This window comes from Lepisosteus oculatus, chromosome 15, assembly GCF_040954835.1.
Source record: "Lepisosteus oculatus isolate fLepOcu1 chromosome 15, fLepOcu1.hap2, whole genome shotgun sequence".
Lineage (NCBI taxonomy): Eukaryota > Metazoa > Chordata > Actinopteri > Semionotiformes > Lepisosteidae > Lepisosteus > Lepisosteus oculatus.
Genome location: NC_090710.1, coordinates 31,416,184 through 31,431,160, shown reverse-complemented (window position 1 = coordinate 31,431,160; position 14,977 = coordinate 31,416,184). Strand labels below are relative to the sequence as shown.

The 14,977-nt window shown below is 46.1% G+C and overlaps 1 protein-coding gene across 1 annotated transcript in view; it reads left to right on the top strand.

The window, feature by feature from the left end:
* LOC102682335 (radixin) overlaps positions 1-14,977 on the top strand; it is a 49,843-nt gene that overhangs the window by 9,309 nt on the left and 25,557 nt on the right. The window contains exon 3 of the mRNA XM_069179219.1: positions 13,538-13,621. Within this exon, the coding sequence (XP_069035320.1) occupies positions 13,538-13,621 (84 nt within the window). The remainder of the gene's footprint in view (positions 1-13,537; positions 13,622-14,977) is intronic.

The window sequence follows — 14,977 nt, the reverse complement described above, 5'->3', positions numbered from 1 at the left end:
GGCCATCCCTGCCAGAGAGGGACATGAAAGGCAGAGCTTTATGGTGGCGGTTTGAGGAGAGGCTGATGGGTGCAGAAAACTGTAGGGTAGAATCGGCTGACCCTGCGGGCGGTGGGTTCAGGGGTCCCCACCTGCTTGACGTTGGAAGAGGCCCCACTGAAAGGGACCTGTGCCGGGGTAAGGACACGAGGGGTTTTGAACGAGAGGAGGCCCTCCAGCCTGTGGAGGCCGCTGGGTAGCGAGTCGATAACACGGGTGTCACCCGGCTGATTCCAGGGTGTCGGCCCCAGCAGCAGGGCGGGGCAGCTTGTTTTATATGTTTAATAGCAGCTCTTCTGCTGGTGTGTTTCCCTGCGCGAGGAAGTGCTTTTAAAAGGGGGAACGGGAGGCAGCAGGTCCCTTCTGCTTCAGCGAGAGGAATTCACGTCCGAGAGAGTTTTCCTTTCTGTAAGATTTTAAAATGGTCGATATGCTTTTTTGCATTTGCTGGCTGACGAACCCTGCCATCTGCGTGCTCACAGGTACCGTACAGAGCAGTGACGGGCAAGCCAGTGATACCAGTTTGCATGTCAATTCAGTACCGTGCACTTCTGCAGAGAAGCGTTGACATTTATATTGTTTCTGCCCTTTACAAGAGGACAGGGAGTCCTAGGGAGCTGTTATATTTTCTGTAAATCTCCAGAATATTTCAGATGTTCATTACAGGTTTGGCTTGTTTATATTAGGTTTTTTTATAAGAAAACATAATGCGTGCCATTTGTAATAAACAGGCAATATCATAACAAAGGCATTGTTTTATTTTTAATATACCTTTAAGCACTGCATACGGTACTTCAAGGTAGTTATTACTGAGCATCCCAGTGTTAGTTGTCTATTATTATGTGTTGAGGCTGATTTGTAATTACAGTGCTGGGATGTGTGGGCTGCTTCATTGGTTGCTGTGGGTAACCGGTGGTATTTGTGTCACTTGCGCAGTGTGGTCACAGGCTTTATTGGGGTTTTCCCCACTGGGCTTATGCCAGATGGTGACCTTCACCCTCCATCCACTTTGCAGGCTAGCACAGTAAGAAACGTATCACTCACTACACCTGAACAAAACATCTGGTTCAATTAGTAGGGTTCATCAGAGATGTAGGGTGTCCAGGACGCTGCCTGAGACAGCTCTGTGCTTGAAGCGTCTTTGTGTTCTTTTAGCTACTGGGGCACGGTGGAGTTTATCATTCTGAGTGCGCCATAAGTCCTTTTTTTTTTTACCATGAGAATTTAGTGGCAAGCGACTGTCTGAGCCGGTGATTTAAGAATGAGGTAACCCCTTGACAGCTCTCAGGGGTCCAAAACTCTATTGGCGTGAGATTTGCTGTCGGCATAATTGAGATTGCGTTCGGTTTGCACGCATGGTTTCTTTTATGCACATAAACACATTGGCAAAAGGAATAGAGAATCTCTGCAGCAGTTTCAGACTTCACATTTATTACTTCATTTTTTTTAAATCAACCTAGACCTGATGCGACTGCGTGAGATTTCCAGACCAAGGTGTGAGATGGTGAGATTCTCTTCCAATGTGCTAGACCTGAGAGCTGTGCTATTACTTACCATTTTGTGGCTGCCGGTTGGTAAATGGTCTTGCGCTGTTATCTGTACGAAACAGTCTTTCAATATGCATTCTTCTCTACATTCTGTTAGCGTTCATGCATTTGTTTGACCAGGCAGCCTTCCTGGCCTGTATATACTTGCAGGGAAACTGTATTATTCTCTGAATCTGAATCCAGTCTATCATTTTGAGATCAGGTGTTCTTGTTCTGATTCTTAAGGAAGAGCACATAGTGAACGAGGATCATGTTTTCGTCAATGCATTTGTAGTGGAGCACCAATAACTATCCTTGTTATTCAACAGCATATTGAGTGATGCATTTGTCTAAATAGGTGTAAGGTTTGTATGTAAAGTTTATTTTCCGATCAGTTTACAGTTTCTCTTAATTCTGTGGCTCACATTTGGGTTCAAGTAAATCTGTTGCATTAGTGGTCACAACAAACGTCACCTTGGTGTACTAACGATCTTCTTTTGTTAAGTTGCCAGATCCCATGTCTTTTATATATCTCTTGAGACATAAGAAGTGGATCCATTTGAGGATGACACCTTGATATTTGCAGAGGTTAAGGGGCAGCAAAAGTTTTTATTTGAGATTGAGACGTTTGAATGTACACCTGTACTATGGGAATATATATTTATATTCCATGCTATTGCCAAGCGTTTTTTTCTATCTACTTGGAAGGTCCTTTGGTTTCCGTTGTCTCGTACTCTGTGTCAGAGGGAGAGCTTGTTGCCTTGAGGAACCTGGAGAGCCATTGTTCCCTGTAATAATCCGCCCAGCAGCTTATTCCTGGGGCGTAGGAACAGCCCGGTGTCTTTCCTGAAAGCGCAGTGGTTAAGACGGGACCACACGCTTTTGCTAGCATTACTAATTTGTTTCGCTGACGCTTTGCGGCTTTCATCCAAGGCACCCGTTTGTACGGCTGGATAAATTACTGAAACAAATGTGTTGAAGTAAATGTGTTTATTGTGCGTCTTCTGTCATTATAACAGTACAACAATCTATATGATTGTACAAAATCATTGAAGTGCCTTGTTCAAGAGGACAATAGCAGGGTCTCACTTGGGACTTGTCTTGTGAGTCCAGAACCCTGGTTGCTCCTCCTCACTGTGATGCACTAGGCGACCCTATCCAGCGTCAAACACGGGATCCAGGAGCTGCTGTGCCACCATTCCACCTACCTCTGCAAAGCTCTTTCACAATAATGACTTATTTTGTTAATAATTATTACTTAGATAATTTTAAATCCTGGGAGGTTCCTTACATAGTGTCTTACTAGTTGATTATAGGCAGTGATAAAGATATTTACTTATTGTTTATATTAAATATAGTTTAAATTAAATTTGAGTAAGTTTTATGAGCAACCATTATCACCATTATGAATCTTGTGTTTTTAGTAAACCTAATAGGATACAACTGCATGAAAAGGGTAGAATATTTTTCATTTCTATAATATTGAATTACATACCTGTAGATCCTTACTCTTTTTTGCCTGTCTACTTAAGTTTGGTGGTTTTGAGCATTGTCTAGTTACATTATGTACCACGATCCATTTATTTTATTTTTTTCTAGTGCACTGCATTTACACAGGATGTTTTTTTTCCTAGAAGACATTTGCAAACTCCATTTTATGAAAAATGGAAGGCAGAAATCCACTGTTTGGCCCGGAGACGGAGTGGCGCACGACACTGCAAGCCTGTTCTCTCGGAGCAGAGCTGCTGTGATCTCGGAGGAATCTGCCTCAGGTGTCCGACAAACGAGGACCTCTGGAGCCGTGTGCTTCTGGAGGAAAAAGCTCCAGAGCTGAGGCCAGTTCAGGTGTGCGGATGCCCTGGCCTGCCCTGGCATGTCTTCAGGGCCCTTGTTTACATTCTGGCTCTCCTGTGTTTAAACCCCCACCGTGTGGCTAATTCTGCTGAATCTGGTCGGGGGTGGGTTGGAGACAGCCAGCCTCCCTCCCCCACAGCAAATGGCCATTGGAGACAGCTGCTCAGGGCAGGATTACGAGTTTCCCACTCCTCGCGCGACCAGTCGTTTTGGGGGAAGGGGTTAATGGGTTAATGCCTCCGATGCAGACACGACTTGGAGAAGTGCCTTGTAAACAGGCACAGTAAGTGCTCCTATTTAATGTTGCGCAGTTCATCTGGGCACGTTTTCAGTTTGCGAATCAGAAAAAAAAATTTGTCCACACAATAGTATAAAGTACAACCACGAGCGTTTTAGTTTTTAAAGCATCTCTTGATCAAGAATACTTCGCTGCACTGCAGTGGCTGTGGGAATGCATGCGATGCTTTAGACGAGCCTGCTGTTGCCCTCTCTTGATCGTGGTAGCTCTGTGCGCATCGTCTAAGGTGATTCGTAATGGTCTGTTCTGTTAAAGCTAAGCGTTGATTTGCCTTGGCCAGGGCAGAATGAGCACGAGTTACCCTCGTGTACAAGTAGGAATACCAAGTGTGGTTGTTGGTGGGATCTTTTTCGATGCGCGTCTTTGTAGGAAGCATGGCCATGTCTTTTCTCTTTGTAGGTTTCTCCCTCTCTGGCTTTCCTTGGCAAACACACAGATTGCTCAAGTTTTCTGCAACCATTTCCCAAGTAATTACTGGAAACTGGCATCGTGCTTACTCTTTAAAAAAAATAGGCCTCTTTTCATTTTCTTCTTAAAGTTGGAGTTGGACGACAGCGTGATGTGTAATTATTTCATTGTTTTCAGTGTCCATTGTGGTCGACCTGCAGAAGATAAATGACCGATGCGCAGGGATGTGATCTAGGGCAGTGGTTCTCACACTGTGGTACGCGTACCAGTTGTGGTACCGCCAGGCAGTACGCCGTATAACGCCGTGATTTTGGAACAATGCCAATGTTGTAGCACAGGAAAATGCGTAGAACGAACGTAGAAATGCTTACTACGAATGCCAGCAATCTTGTGAGCACAGGAAAGCATGATAGATAACAGAAATATATTTAAGAACTGTTCTAGGTTAATTTGAGAAAAATACACCGAGCGTCTCTGTGTTTCGCTCCCATGCGCATAAAACAAAAACTTCTTTTAACTTATGATACAAACTCCTCAAACGGAAACGGGGAAAAATGCAAGCTTGCGGATTGCTAAAGCAGGTAAGCCCCACACTATTTTTGAAGAACCTTGTTTACCATTGGCAAGACAGCTGATGCGTATTATGTGTGGAGAAAAAGCTGCTGAACAGCTCGACCTGCTGCCCCCTCCGAAAGACACAGTCACTCATAGAATTATTGAAATGGCGGATGATGTCAAAAGTACGCTGATAGAGTGCGTTAAGATGAGCAGATGCTTTTCACTGCAATTAGATGGGTCTATAAATGTCGTTGATTTGGCCAATTTGCTCGATTTACATTCGATATGAGTTTGAGGGCATGTCCCATGAGGACTTTCTGTTCTGTAAGCCGCTACCAACAGGAGAGCACATATTTCAGCTTCTGAATGAATTTATCGAAGAGAATGGCATCGACTGGATAAAATGCGTCGGAGTTTGTACAGACGGTGCTAGAGCAATGACAAGCCGACACAGCGGTGTAGTTGCACAAATTAAGAGAGGTTGCTCCACGTATGAAGTGGACGCACTGCAGCATCCACCGCGAGGCCTTGGCCGTCAAGAAAATGCCTGACGATTTAAAATCTGTTAGACTCTGTCGTGAATTCTATCAAGGCTCGGCCAATTAATTCACATCTGCTCGACTAAACAGGCTCACCCCTCTCACTGAAATGGTGCTTTTTTATTGTTTATTTTTCATTGTTGTTGTTGTTCCTTTTGTCATTCTGTAAAGTGCTTTGAGAAACCACCTTTAAAGGCGCTTTACCAAATAAAGTTTATTATTATAATATTTATTATACAGTATGTGTATATGAGTGTTGGTCATGTTGGTCATTGAGATTTTCTGGGGTTCCTTTGAGAAGGTGACTTGTAGGTGGTACTTGGATGCCCTGGTTTGTTCAAGTTTGAGAACTACTGATCTGGGGTGTTTAGAGCCCGTCTCGTCTTGAGTGTTTCTCATGGACTGGGCCTGTAATTAGCTGCAGTGGTGTCTGGTGTTCCCAGAAACTTGCCCCCCCCACCCAGGCTCTGCTCTGTTGTGGTTCCAGGCAGTCTGCCAGGTGTTGTCTCTGAAGTACTTCACCATTTCAGCAGTGCCTTCACCGGGGGCTGACTGAATGGGAGCAGGCTATGAATTCCGATCTGGCTTTGTGCTTTTCCCTTTAAATCGCTTCTGAAACGCTTGAACTGTCGCAAGAAGGCAGTCTGCTTTTGTGCAACAGCGTTGTTTTACAGGGCCTATTCTGGCTTGTTCTGCAGGGTTTTCGTTAAGCCTGTATCTAAAGCAGCCCTGTGAACTAGTGGGCACACTGCCAGCTGCCCGAACTGCACACAGATGCCCACCTCTTAAACAGAGCCAAGAGCAGGCCTGGCTTCACTGCCTGTGACTTTTTGCTGCTGTTCACACATAATTTCGTGAAGAAAAGGGGGTTTAACCTCCTTGTAGCATGCAGCTGACGTTTGTTAATTTGTCTTCACTGCCCTTGATTTTAGAGATTTCCTGCAGGGTTCAGCTCGTCAGTAAAATGTGCAGCACTGTAACAAAGGTCATGTTTTCACCTCTGAAGTGTCAGATTGCAGTGCAATTCTGGAGGAAGCTCCTAACCTTGATTTTGTGGCGCACTGGTTATTTATTTTATGGAGGATTTCGTGCAGCATTTAATTACTCGAAAAATAAGCTACACTTTGATTTGCTTGCTAACACAAGACACAGACTTTAAACACTCAGGCTTTCAGACTATTTTAAAGCCCTCTCTACTAAATACTGTTTACAGTGTCTTCAGGCAAGATTCCCGTGTTCACGTACTCCTGCTGTTACTCTCATTCCCTTTCAGCAAATGGAGACAGAGACGTGTTTTCACCGGGACATTTTGCTGAAACAGACATTAAGATGTCAGGTCAAACGCATGCAGGTGGGATTGGCTTGGTGTTTCTTGTTGTAAAGGAGCCCGTGTCTGAACACCGTGCAAGGCCTGATGAAGGAAGGTGAAAGAAGTGACTCCTGTTTTCTCTGCATTTAAAACCAAGAGCAGGAGACGCCTTTACCCAGAGGGTTGTGCGAGCGTGGAACAAGATACCTGGGCATGCTGTTGAAGTCAATATCCTGGCATCTTTCAAGATAAAGCTGGGGCAGATCCTTGGCTTGGAGATGTGTACTGCAGTGAACTGATTCTCTTTAGTGTTGGATTGGAAAGACTGAGAGTTTCTGAGCTGAGTATAGAGAATCCTCTAGAGTAGTGATGAAGATAATTTTATGGTATTTTTCTGAATGAGGTAAAACAGTGAAACACAAGCCCTTAAATGGAAACACACATTGACTTAAACAAGCACTAAAGGGAGCTGCTTTTAAACTTGAGAGCAGGGGAAACTTATAGAACTGTGGAACAAGCTATCGAGTCTTATTCACAGTCGAAACCCTGGTTTCTTTGAGAAATGGCCGGATGAGATTCTCGGATCGGTTTGCTTCTAAAAGCTAATGAGCGCGATGAGTCGATTGGTTCTTTTCATTTGCCAGCTTTCTCATGTTCTTATTTTATTTTGCAGTTCTTCATATCATGTGCGCTTTTAGGTGCAGTGCAAGTCAGCGTCATAAATGCCGAGGCCCATGGTAGTAATTTAATGTTACAGCAACACTAAAAGAGACTTTTCCAGGTAATTCATATTTTAACAGTGTTATGTAATACACTGAGTTGACTACAGAGCAAATAAGAAAGCCTTGAACAGAACAGTGATCTCTTTTACAGTAGTTCTGCAGGAGAAACTGCAGGTCTTGTGATTTTGTCTGTTGAGAGTCCTTAAGAAGCAGAAGAGGCGATTGATCCCTTCACTGCCCTTTCAGAGGGCGAGCCCGAGTGAGCGCGGGAGGCGGTGGGGGCTGGTCCTCGGTGTGGTCCACCCCTTGTATCCCTGCTCTGTCGGCTGGGAGGATGTCTGGGGTGCGTGTGCCAGCAGGTCCAGATGGGGCTCTGTGGTGTGTTGTGATGCTCTAGCAATGAGAAAGGACAGGTATTCTGCTGTTCCTTACCTCACAGGTGCAGCAGGAGCTGTCCGTAGGGTTCCGATTGGATTTCAAAAAAAGCAACATGACATAAGCAAGTTTGAGAGTTTTGTAGAACATTTAAATCAAATTTTCTTGTAACCAAACAACTTACTGTACATTAATAAATAAAAATGGAATCACTTAACCACTTACATTTTCTGCTGTTCTGACATCATGATTGCCTGATTTTTCACCTTTCACTTCCAAACCATGGGTTTTAATACAAAAGGCACTTCTGAAGAATATTTTTCAAATCTGACTTTGTCAAATTTAGTCAAATTTGACTGAAACACAGAAAGATTCCCTTTGCTCTTCAGCCCAACTCTTTGCCTTTTGATTTGGGACTCAAAAACTTGTGTTAAATGGTGCAAGTTGTTATGATTCCATAAGACTGTGAGATGTGCGCTGGCAACCCAAGAGAGTAAAATGATCGAATTTTCCCTTTCATATCTTTGCCTCATACTGTAGGTGTTTTCAGACAGGGGAGGAGGAAATGCTGCAGTGTTTGGCGGCTGTTGGCTGGGTCCTGTGACGTTCCGTCACCCAAGACCAGAGGTTACCGCAGCAGCACGTGTGTGAATGTACGGTCCGCTCACCGCGAGACCCCTCGACGGGGCCGCGCCTCGGGCCGACAGCCGTTTCCCACTCGGCTCGCCCCGCTGGGGGCCAGTTTCAGGGATGTAATGGCAGGGTAGATGGGCGGCTGGAACGGAGAGCCGCGGGGATCCTCTCTGTCCGTACGGAGCGGTGGCTCTGTGGCTCGGGATCTGCGCCCGTGACTGGAAGGTTGCCGGTTCAAATCCCGCGGCCGGCAGAGGAATCCTACTCCGTTGGGCCCCTGAGCGAGGCCCTTCACCCCAACTGCTCCAGGGGCGCCGTATAAATGGCAGACCCTGCGCTCTGACCCCCAGCTTCTCTCCCTGTCTGTGTGTCTCTTGGAGAGCAAGTTGGGGTATGAGAAAAGACAAATTCCCAATGCAAGAAATTGTACGGGGCTAATAAAGAAACATTATAGCATTATTATGATTATATACGTGGCTCATCTCTCTTTGCAGCGTGACCCCCGTTCTGGCTTGGGATGACCACAAGGAAAAAAAATGACTGGGGAGGAAAAGCAAATAAGGGCCCTGTTGCGGGGGAAAGAACGAAAAGGTGTCGGTCGTCACAAGTACAGAGATGGCAGGCCTGCCCTCGGCAGCAGCCTTGCTGAAACCATCGTTGAGCTGCTGTTATGTCAGGTTGTCGGACCGATGCACGGAGAGTGAGCTGCTCTGGACTTTTACTTGTTTTTCCCAGGAACGGAATCCTTTTTCTCCCCCATTAGAGCACAGAACAAGGTCTCTGACCCGTTTGTCCCGTTTTGTTTTTCTAAACCTCTGCCCCCCCCGTCAGTACTTCCCCTCATCTGAAGCCAACGTGTTTCGGAAAACCCGCGTCGCGACGCTGCGTCCCGGCACGGTCTCACCTGAACCTGCTGGACAGAGCGCTGTCCGCTTGGTCTTTTTCATCTGTGGACAGGAAAAAAAAATTCCTTTTGGTCGTCAGACATCGTAAAAAAAAAAAGTTCTGAACACTATTGAAATCCATTACACACGTTTTTTTTTCTTGTGTACAGATTTTCTCATTTCATTTACAAATGGCACCCACACATACGTTCGAAACCTGCTTAAGAAGCTGGGAAAGGTTACATATGAGAGAAGGCCATTAAGTCCATCGAGCTCATTTGATAGCTGGTTGATCTGAGGATCTTATCTAGCTGTCTTGAGGGAAGCCAGGGTGTCAGCTTCATCAGCCTGGCTGGGGAGTGTGCACAAGAATGGTTTGTGCTGTACAAAGTGAGAGCGTGTCTATTTGTGCTGAATATACAGTATATATGTACTGAATATGAGCACACAGGAGTTGGCACCGAGGCAGAACATGTGGGATGAAGCGTTATTTGTTTTTCAAACCTTTTGCAAATTGTTGACAGCAGAATGTGCCTTGTGCCCTGGTTAGAGCACCCTAGGCTGGTTCCCAAGAATAATTCAGGGTTGCTTGAATAGTCGGCGGGAAATATCAAAGTGGCAGGGCTGGTTCTTTTGCGGAATTTCATGTGAAATGAGGGGAATACAGGTGTTAAAATCGGTCTGGCCTACGTCACCCCTTTCGGACGTCAGGCGTTTTGCACAACCTTCAGGAGGTTTCGCCGTGCCTGAAAAGGCGGATGAGCATGACATGAAAATCTGCATGGAGAACAGTAACCTTATCCTGCTTGGAGGACTTCCAGGATCATCGTTCCCAAGTGCGCGACGAGACTTGCGTAGGGAGAATGCCTTTTAGAGAGCTCGGGATCAGCTGCAGACTGTAGGGCCTGCTCTCGCAGACGGCCGAATGCCAGTACTGCCAGTACTGCGAGCGCATTCGTTTAACGAGCCCGTTTATTTGCTCCCTGTCACCAAAGAGCTATTTTTAGGAGGCCATTAGGAAGTGGGACACTTGCCCTTTGGGGATCAGCTGAGCGTATGTTCTGACCGCCAGTCTCAAACCCCTTTTTTGGGCAGCTGGGAGGATAACACTTCTGCGTTACTGCTGGTCATGACAAGCTTCTGAAGAAACGTCAGGTGGTGTTTTGTTATGCTGTAAAAATTCTGTCGCTTCCATATTTAGTTTTCCCCTTTCTTCTTTGAATCCAGCGTATCCAGTAAGGATAGAGTCGAGCTGTTCAGTTAGTTCTTCGTTGTGCCTGTTTGTACTGCTATGATTTTTGTACTATAGGTAGATTGTACAGGACTGTCTGCTGGTAAACGTTTCTCTACAGATGTTACAAGGAATTTAAAAGCCAAAATAGTGACGTCATTACAGTAGCGGACATTAGAGATGGAGCAGTGTGCCTGTGTCATTCCAAGAAGTATAACTTGAATTGGGACACAGAAACCACGTGAAAACCTTGAATAATTGTGTCGGCTTGCAGACCCTGCTTTTTCTGTAGCTTTTGATTCAGTCTCCCAGTGCCGTATAAATCTGTAAAATGTACATTCAAGTAGCAGCATACTGACTTTGTGATTTCAGATAAGATTAGATGGTTCATGGTTAATGAAATATTGCATCTTGAAATAATGTTTAACCTCTAGATATACAGTGCCTTGCGAAAGTATTCGGCCCCCTTGAACTTTTCAACCTTTTGCCACATTTCAGGCTTCAAACATAAAGATATACATTTTTTATTTTATGTGAAGAATCACCAACAAGTGGGACACAATTGTGAAGTGGAACGAAATCGATTGGATTTTTGAAGCTTTTTTAACTAATAAAAAAATGAAAAGTGGGGCGTGCAAAAGTATTCGGCCCCTTTACTTTCAGTGCAGCAAACTCACTCCAGAAGTTCAGCGAGGATCTCTGAATGATCCAATGTTGTCCTAAATGACTGATGGTGATAAATAGAATCCACCTGTGTGTAATCAAGTCTCTGTATAAATGCACCTGCTCTGTGATAGTCTCAAGGTTCTGTTGAAAGCGCAGAGAGCATCATGAAGACCAAGGAACACACCAGGCAGGTCCGTAATACTGTTATGGAGAAGTTTAAAGCCGGATTTGGATACAAAAAGATTTCCCAAGCTTCAAACATCCCAAGGAGCACTGTGCAAGCGATCATCTTGAAATGGAAGGAGTATCAGACCACTGCAAATCTACCAAGACCTGGCCGTCCCTCTAAACTTTCAGCTCAGACAAGGAGAAGACTGATCAGAGATGCAGCCAAGAGGCCCATGATCACTCTGGATGAACTGCAGAGAACTACAGCTGAGGTGGGAGAGTCTGTCCATAGGACAACAATCAGTCTTACACTGCACAAATCTGGCCTTTATGGAAGAGTGGCAAGAAGAAAGCCATTTCTCAAAGATATCCATAAAAAGTCTCGTCTAAAGTTTGCCACAAGCCACCTGGGAGACACCCCAAACATGTGGAAGAAGGTGCTCTGGTCAGATGAAACCAAAATCGAACTTTTTGGCCACAATGCAAAACGATATGTTTGGCGTAAAAGCAACACAGCTCATCACCCTCAACACACCATCCCCACTGTCAAACATGGTGGTGGCAGCATCATGGTTTGGGCCTGCTTTTCTTCAGCAGGGACAGGGAAGATGGTTAAAATTGAGGGGAAGATGGATGCAGCCAAATACAGGACCATTCTGGATGAAAACCTGTTGGAGTCTGCAAAAGACCTGAAACTGGGACGGAGATTTATCTTCCAACAAGACAATGATCCCAAACATACAGCAAAATCTACAAAGGAATGGTTCACAAATAAACGTATCCAGGTGTTTGAATGGCCAAGTCAAAGTCCAGACCTGAATCCAATCGAGAATCTGTGGAAAGAGCTGAAAACTGCTGTTCACAAACGCTCTCCATCCAACCTCACTGAGCTCGAGCTGTTTTGCAAGGATGAATGGGCAAGAATTTCAGTCTCTCGATGTGCAAAACTGATAGAGACATACCCCAAGCGACTTGCAGCTGTAATCGCAGCAAAAGGTGGCTCTACAAAGTATTAACGCAAGGGGGCCGAATAATTTTGCACACCCCACTTTTCATTTTTTTATTAGTTAAAAAAGTTTCAAAAATCCAATAGATTTCGTTCCACTTCACAATTGTGTCCCACTTGTTGGTGATTCTTCACATAAAATAAAAAATTTATATCTTTATGTTTGAAGCCTGAAATGTGGCAAAAGGTTGAAAAGTTCAAGGGGGCCGAATACTTTCGCAAGGCACTGTATTTAGTAATTTGCAGTGCACAGTAAGGAAGTTTTTCCACACAAATATTTTGGTCCTCATCAACTTTTTGAGCATTTGCTCTGTTAAGATTTCTACCTCCTGTACGATGAGCCTGTCCCTGTCTTTCGTGTTTGCCTGATATTCCGGAGTACATGTGTCACAAGCCCCTGATACCAGGTGTAGACGCTTGTAAGGGTAAACTTGAGCTGAGGAAGTGAGGTGTGAGAGTTGCACTCGTCGGTCACAGGGGTGCTTTCTGGCCTGGCGCAGGATTCCTGCTGTCCCAGAGTTACAGGGTGGTGAGCGAGGGGGCCGGAAGACTAGAAAGTACTTGAGTTCAGCAGCGTGTGGGGGGAAAAACAGAAGCAAATACCAGTCCGCGAAGAGTGGAGTCACACCCCACCCAGAAAAGCCCCAGTAACTGTGGCAGAGGAGCGATCCTTCAGGTTGCAAAGGAACAAGTAAGAGGTTTACTCCCTGCTAAGAAGAGGATAAAAGAAACGCAGCGTTTTGGCTGTGGAGCCTTCTTCAGGTGTGTGTGAAGAACTGTTTTCTTCTCTTTCCAGCAGGGAGTAAACCTTTACTTGTTCCTTTGCAGCCTACGCGTGCTGACGCAGCTCCCTGCTTGAGCTGCTGCTTCGGGTCGCCTCATTTCAGTGTCACAGGCCAGCTGTCAGGTGGTTGTAAGCGACTGGCTTCACACAAATGGGAAAGCTTTTAACTAGGTGTCTGTTTTCCATGCGTCTTCGGTTTTCAGTTCCTCTCGCAAAGCCATAGATGCGCTTGAATCCTCACGTTGGCCTGGTTTAAAGAGCGCAAAGAGCATTTACCTGCGAGCAGATCTCTGAGATTTCAAAATTTGTTCAAAATTTCACTGTCCAGGGACGCGTAGCTCTTGGGCCCAGGTTAATGCGACTGATTGGAGGTTTGTATCCAAAGTTGTTGATTTCAGAGCAGTTCACTGTGAAAACGCATCCTGTTCTGTGCTGGGTGCTGCCACACTGGCAGATGCTGTGAGATCAGACCTGGTCCTTGTTACTCAGGATGGCCCCTCACGTTCTCCAGCCTGACTCTTTGCTCTGGTTGTGCAGATCAACGTCCGGGTCACTACCATGGATGCAGAACTGGAGTTTGCCATCCAGCCCAACACTACCGGCAAGCAGCTCTTTGACCAGGTAAGTGTGATTTGTTTTATTTTTACATGGCTTACGTATATCTGAACGGCAAATTCCAATTGGAGACGTTCTTTGGAGGAACATAAGACCATCAGAAAGGATGCAGAGAAAGAGGAGGTCATTCGTCTGATCCTGCTCATGAGGTTGCAAGTAGCTAATTAGTCTAATCCGTTGATTCTCGTCCATCTCTCTCTTGAAAGAAACTAGAGCATCGGCTTCAGCTGCTTGCTCCACACACTCACAACTTACAGCCCTCTGTGTAAAATGGTCTCTCTGTGTATCGGTACATTTATCAGTGTGTCTGGCCAGAATACAAGGCAGCCATGAAGCCCGTTTGGGCCCTCTGCCAGATAACAGCAGGAGAGCAGCACAGTGGGGAGAGTGGGTATCCACAGGTGCAGGAAGTAAACGGCAGGGGTTTGTGACTGTACACTGTGTTCTCGGTGTTCTCCCCAGTGCTAGTTTGAGCTTTGGGATCACCAGTGCGGTCCAGTGTAGGAGTCGCTGCGGGGCGCAGCTCAGCGCCGGGAGACCACGGGCGAGTCTTCGGCAGCCCCGGTTTCCCCAAGTCCAGGGCGCGGGTGCGACTGGAGGGCTGCGGGAGAAACGGGGAGACTGGAGGCGTGCAGGAGTGGGGTGTGGGGGGCTGGCGTGGGAGAGGAGGGGTTTTGAACCCGGAATACCAGTGGCGGGGAGCCGGCAAAGGGACAGGAGTGGTGGGCTGCAGCACAAGGAGAGCGAGGAAGAGAAAAGACCGGCCAGACCACCGCTGCGTCGTGGACGAGTGGGAGTGGGCTGGCAGTGTCGGCAGGAATATGGGGGGGAGTGGCGCGGGGCGAAGAAACGTGTAACCGGCTTGAAGACGCAGTCGTCATGGAAGTTCTTCAGTTGTTCGTGTATCGAAACGCACTCTGTGGGCGGGCGAGAAGGAAATCTCCACGCTGCTGTCCGTGTGGGGGTTGGGTGAGGTCCTGCAGTTTCTCCTTCAAGCTCTGTGCCGTTTCCCCACTGGGTGCATTAAAAGAGCTGCAAGAATTCATTTAATGAAACCCCTACATTAAAAAAAAACGACTTTACCCGTGCTGAGTACTACACACTAGTGGGCCACATTAGTAACCAAGATCCAACAAAGGGCTGGCTGTATGCCTTAACTTCCTTACTTACTGTTGTAATAATAAGCACAGGCAGCTTATTATATAGTAGAAGACGTCTTTTCGGTAATTAAATGGGAGCTTTCCTACCACCTTCTCTTTAAAGATTCAGGAGGAGTGGGGATTCTGAGGGTGCCGGGAGACTGGGCCCAGAGACAGGGCTGCGGCACGTTTATTGATGTGGCTCCCAGCACGCGAGGCCAGG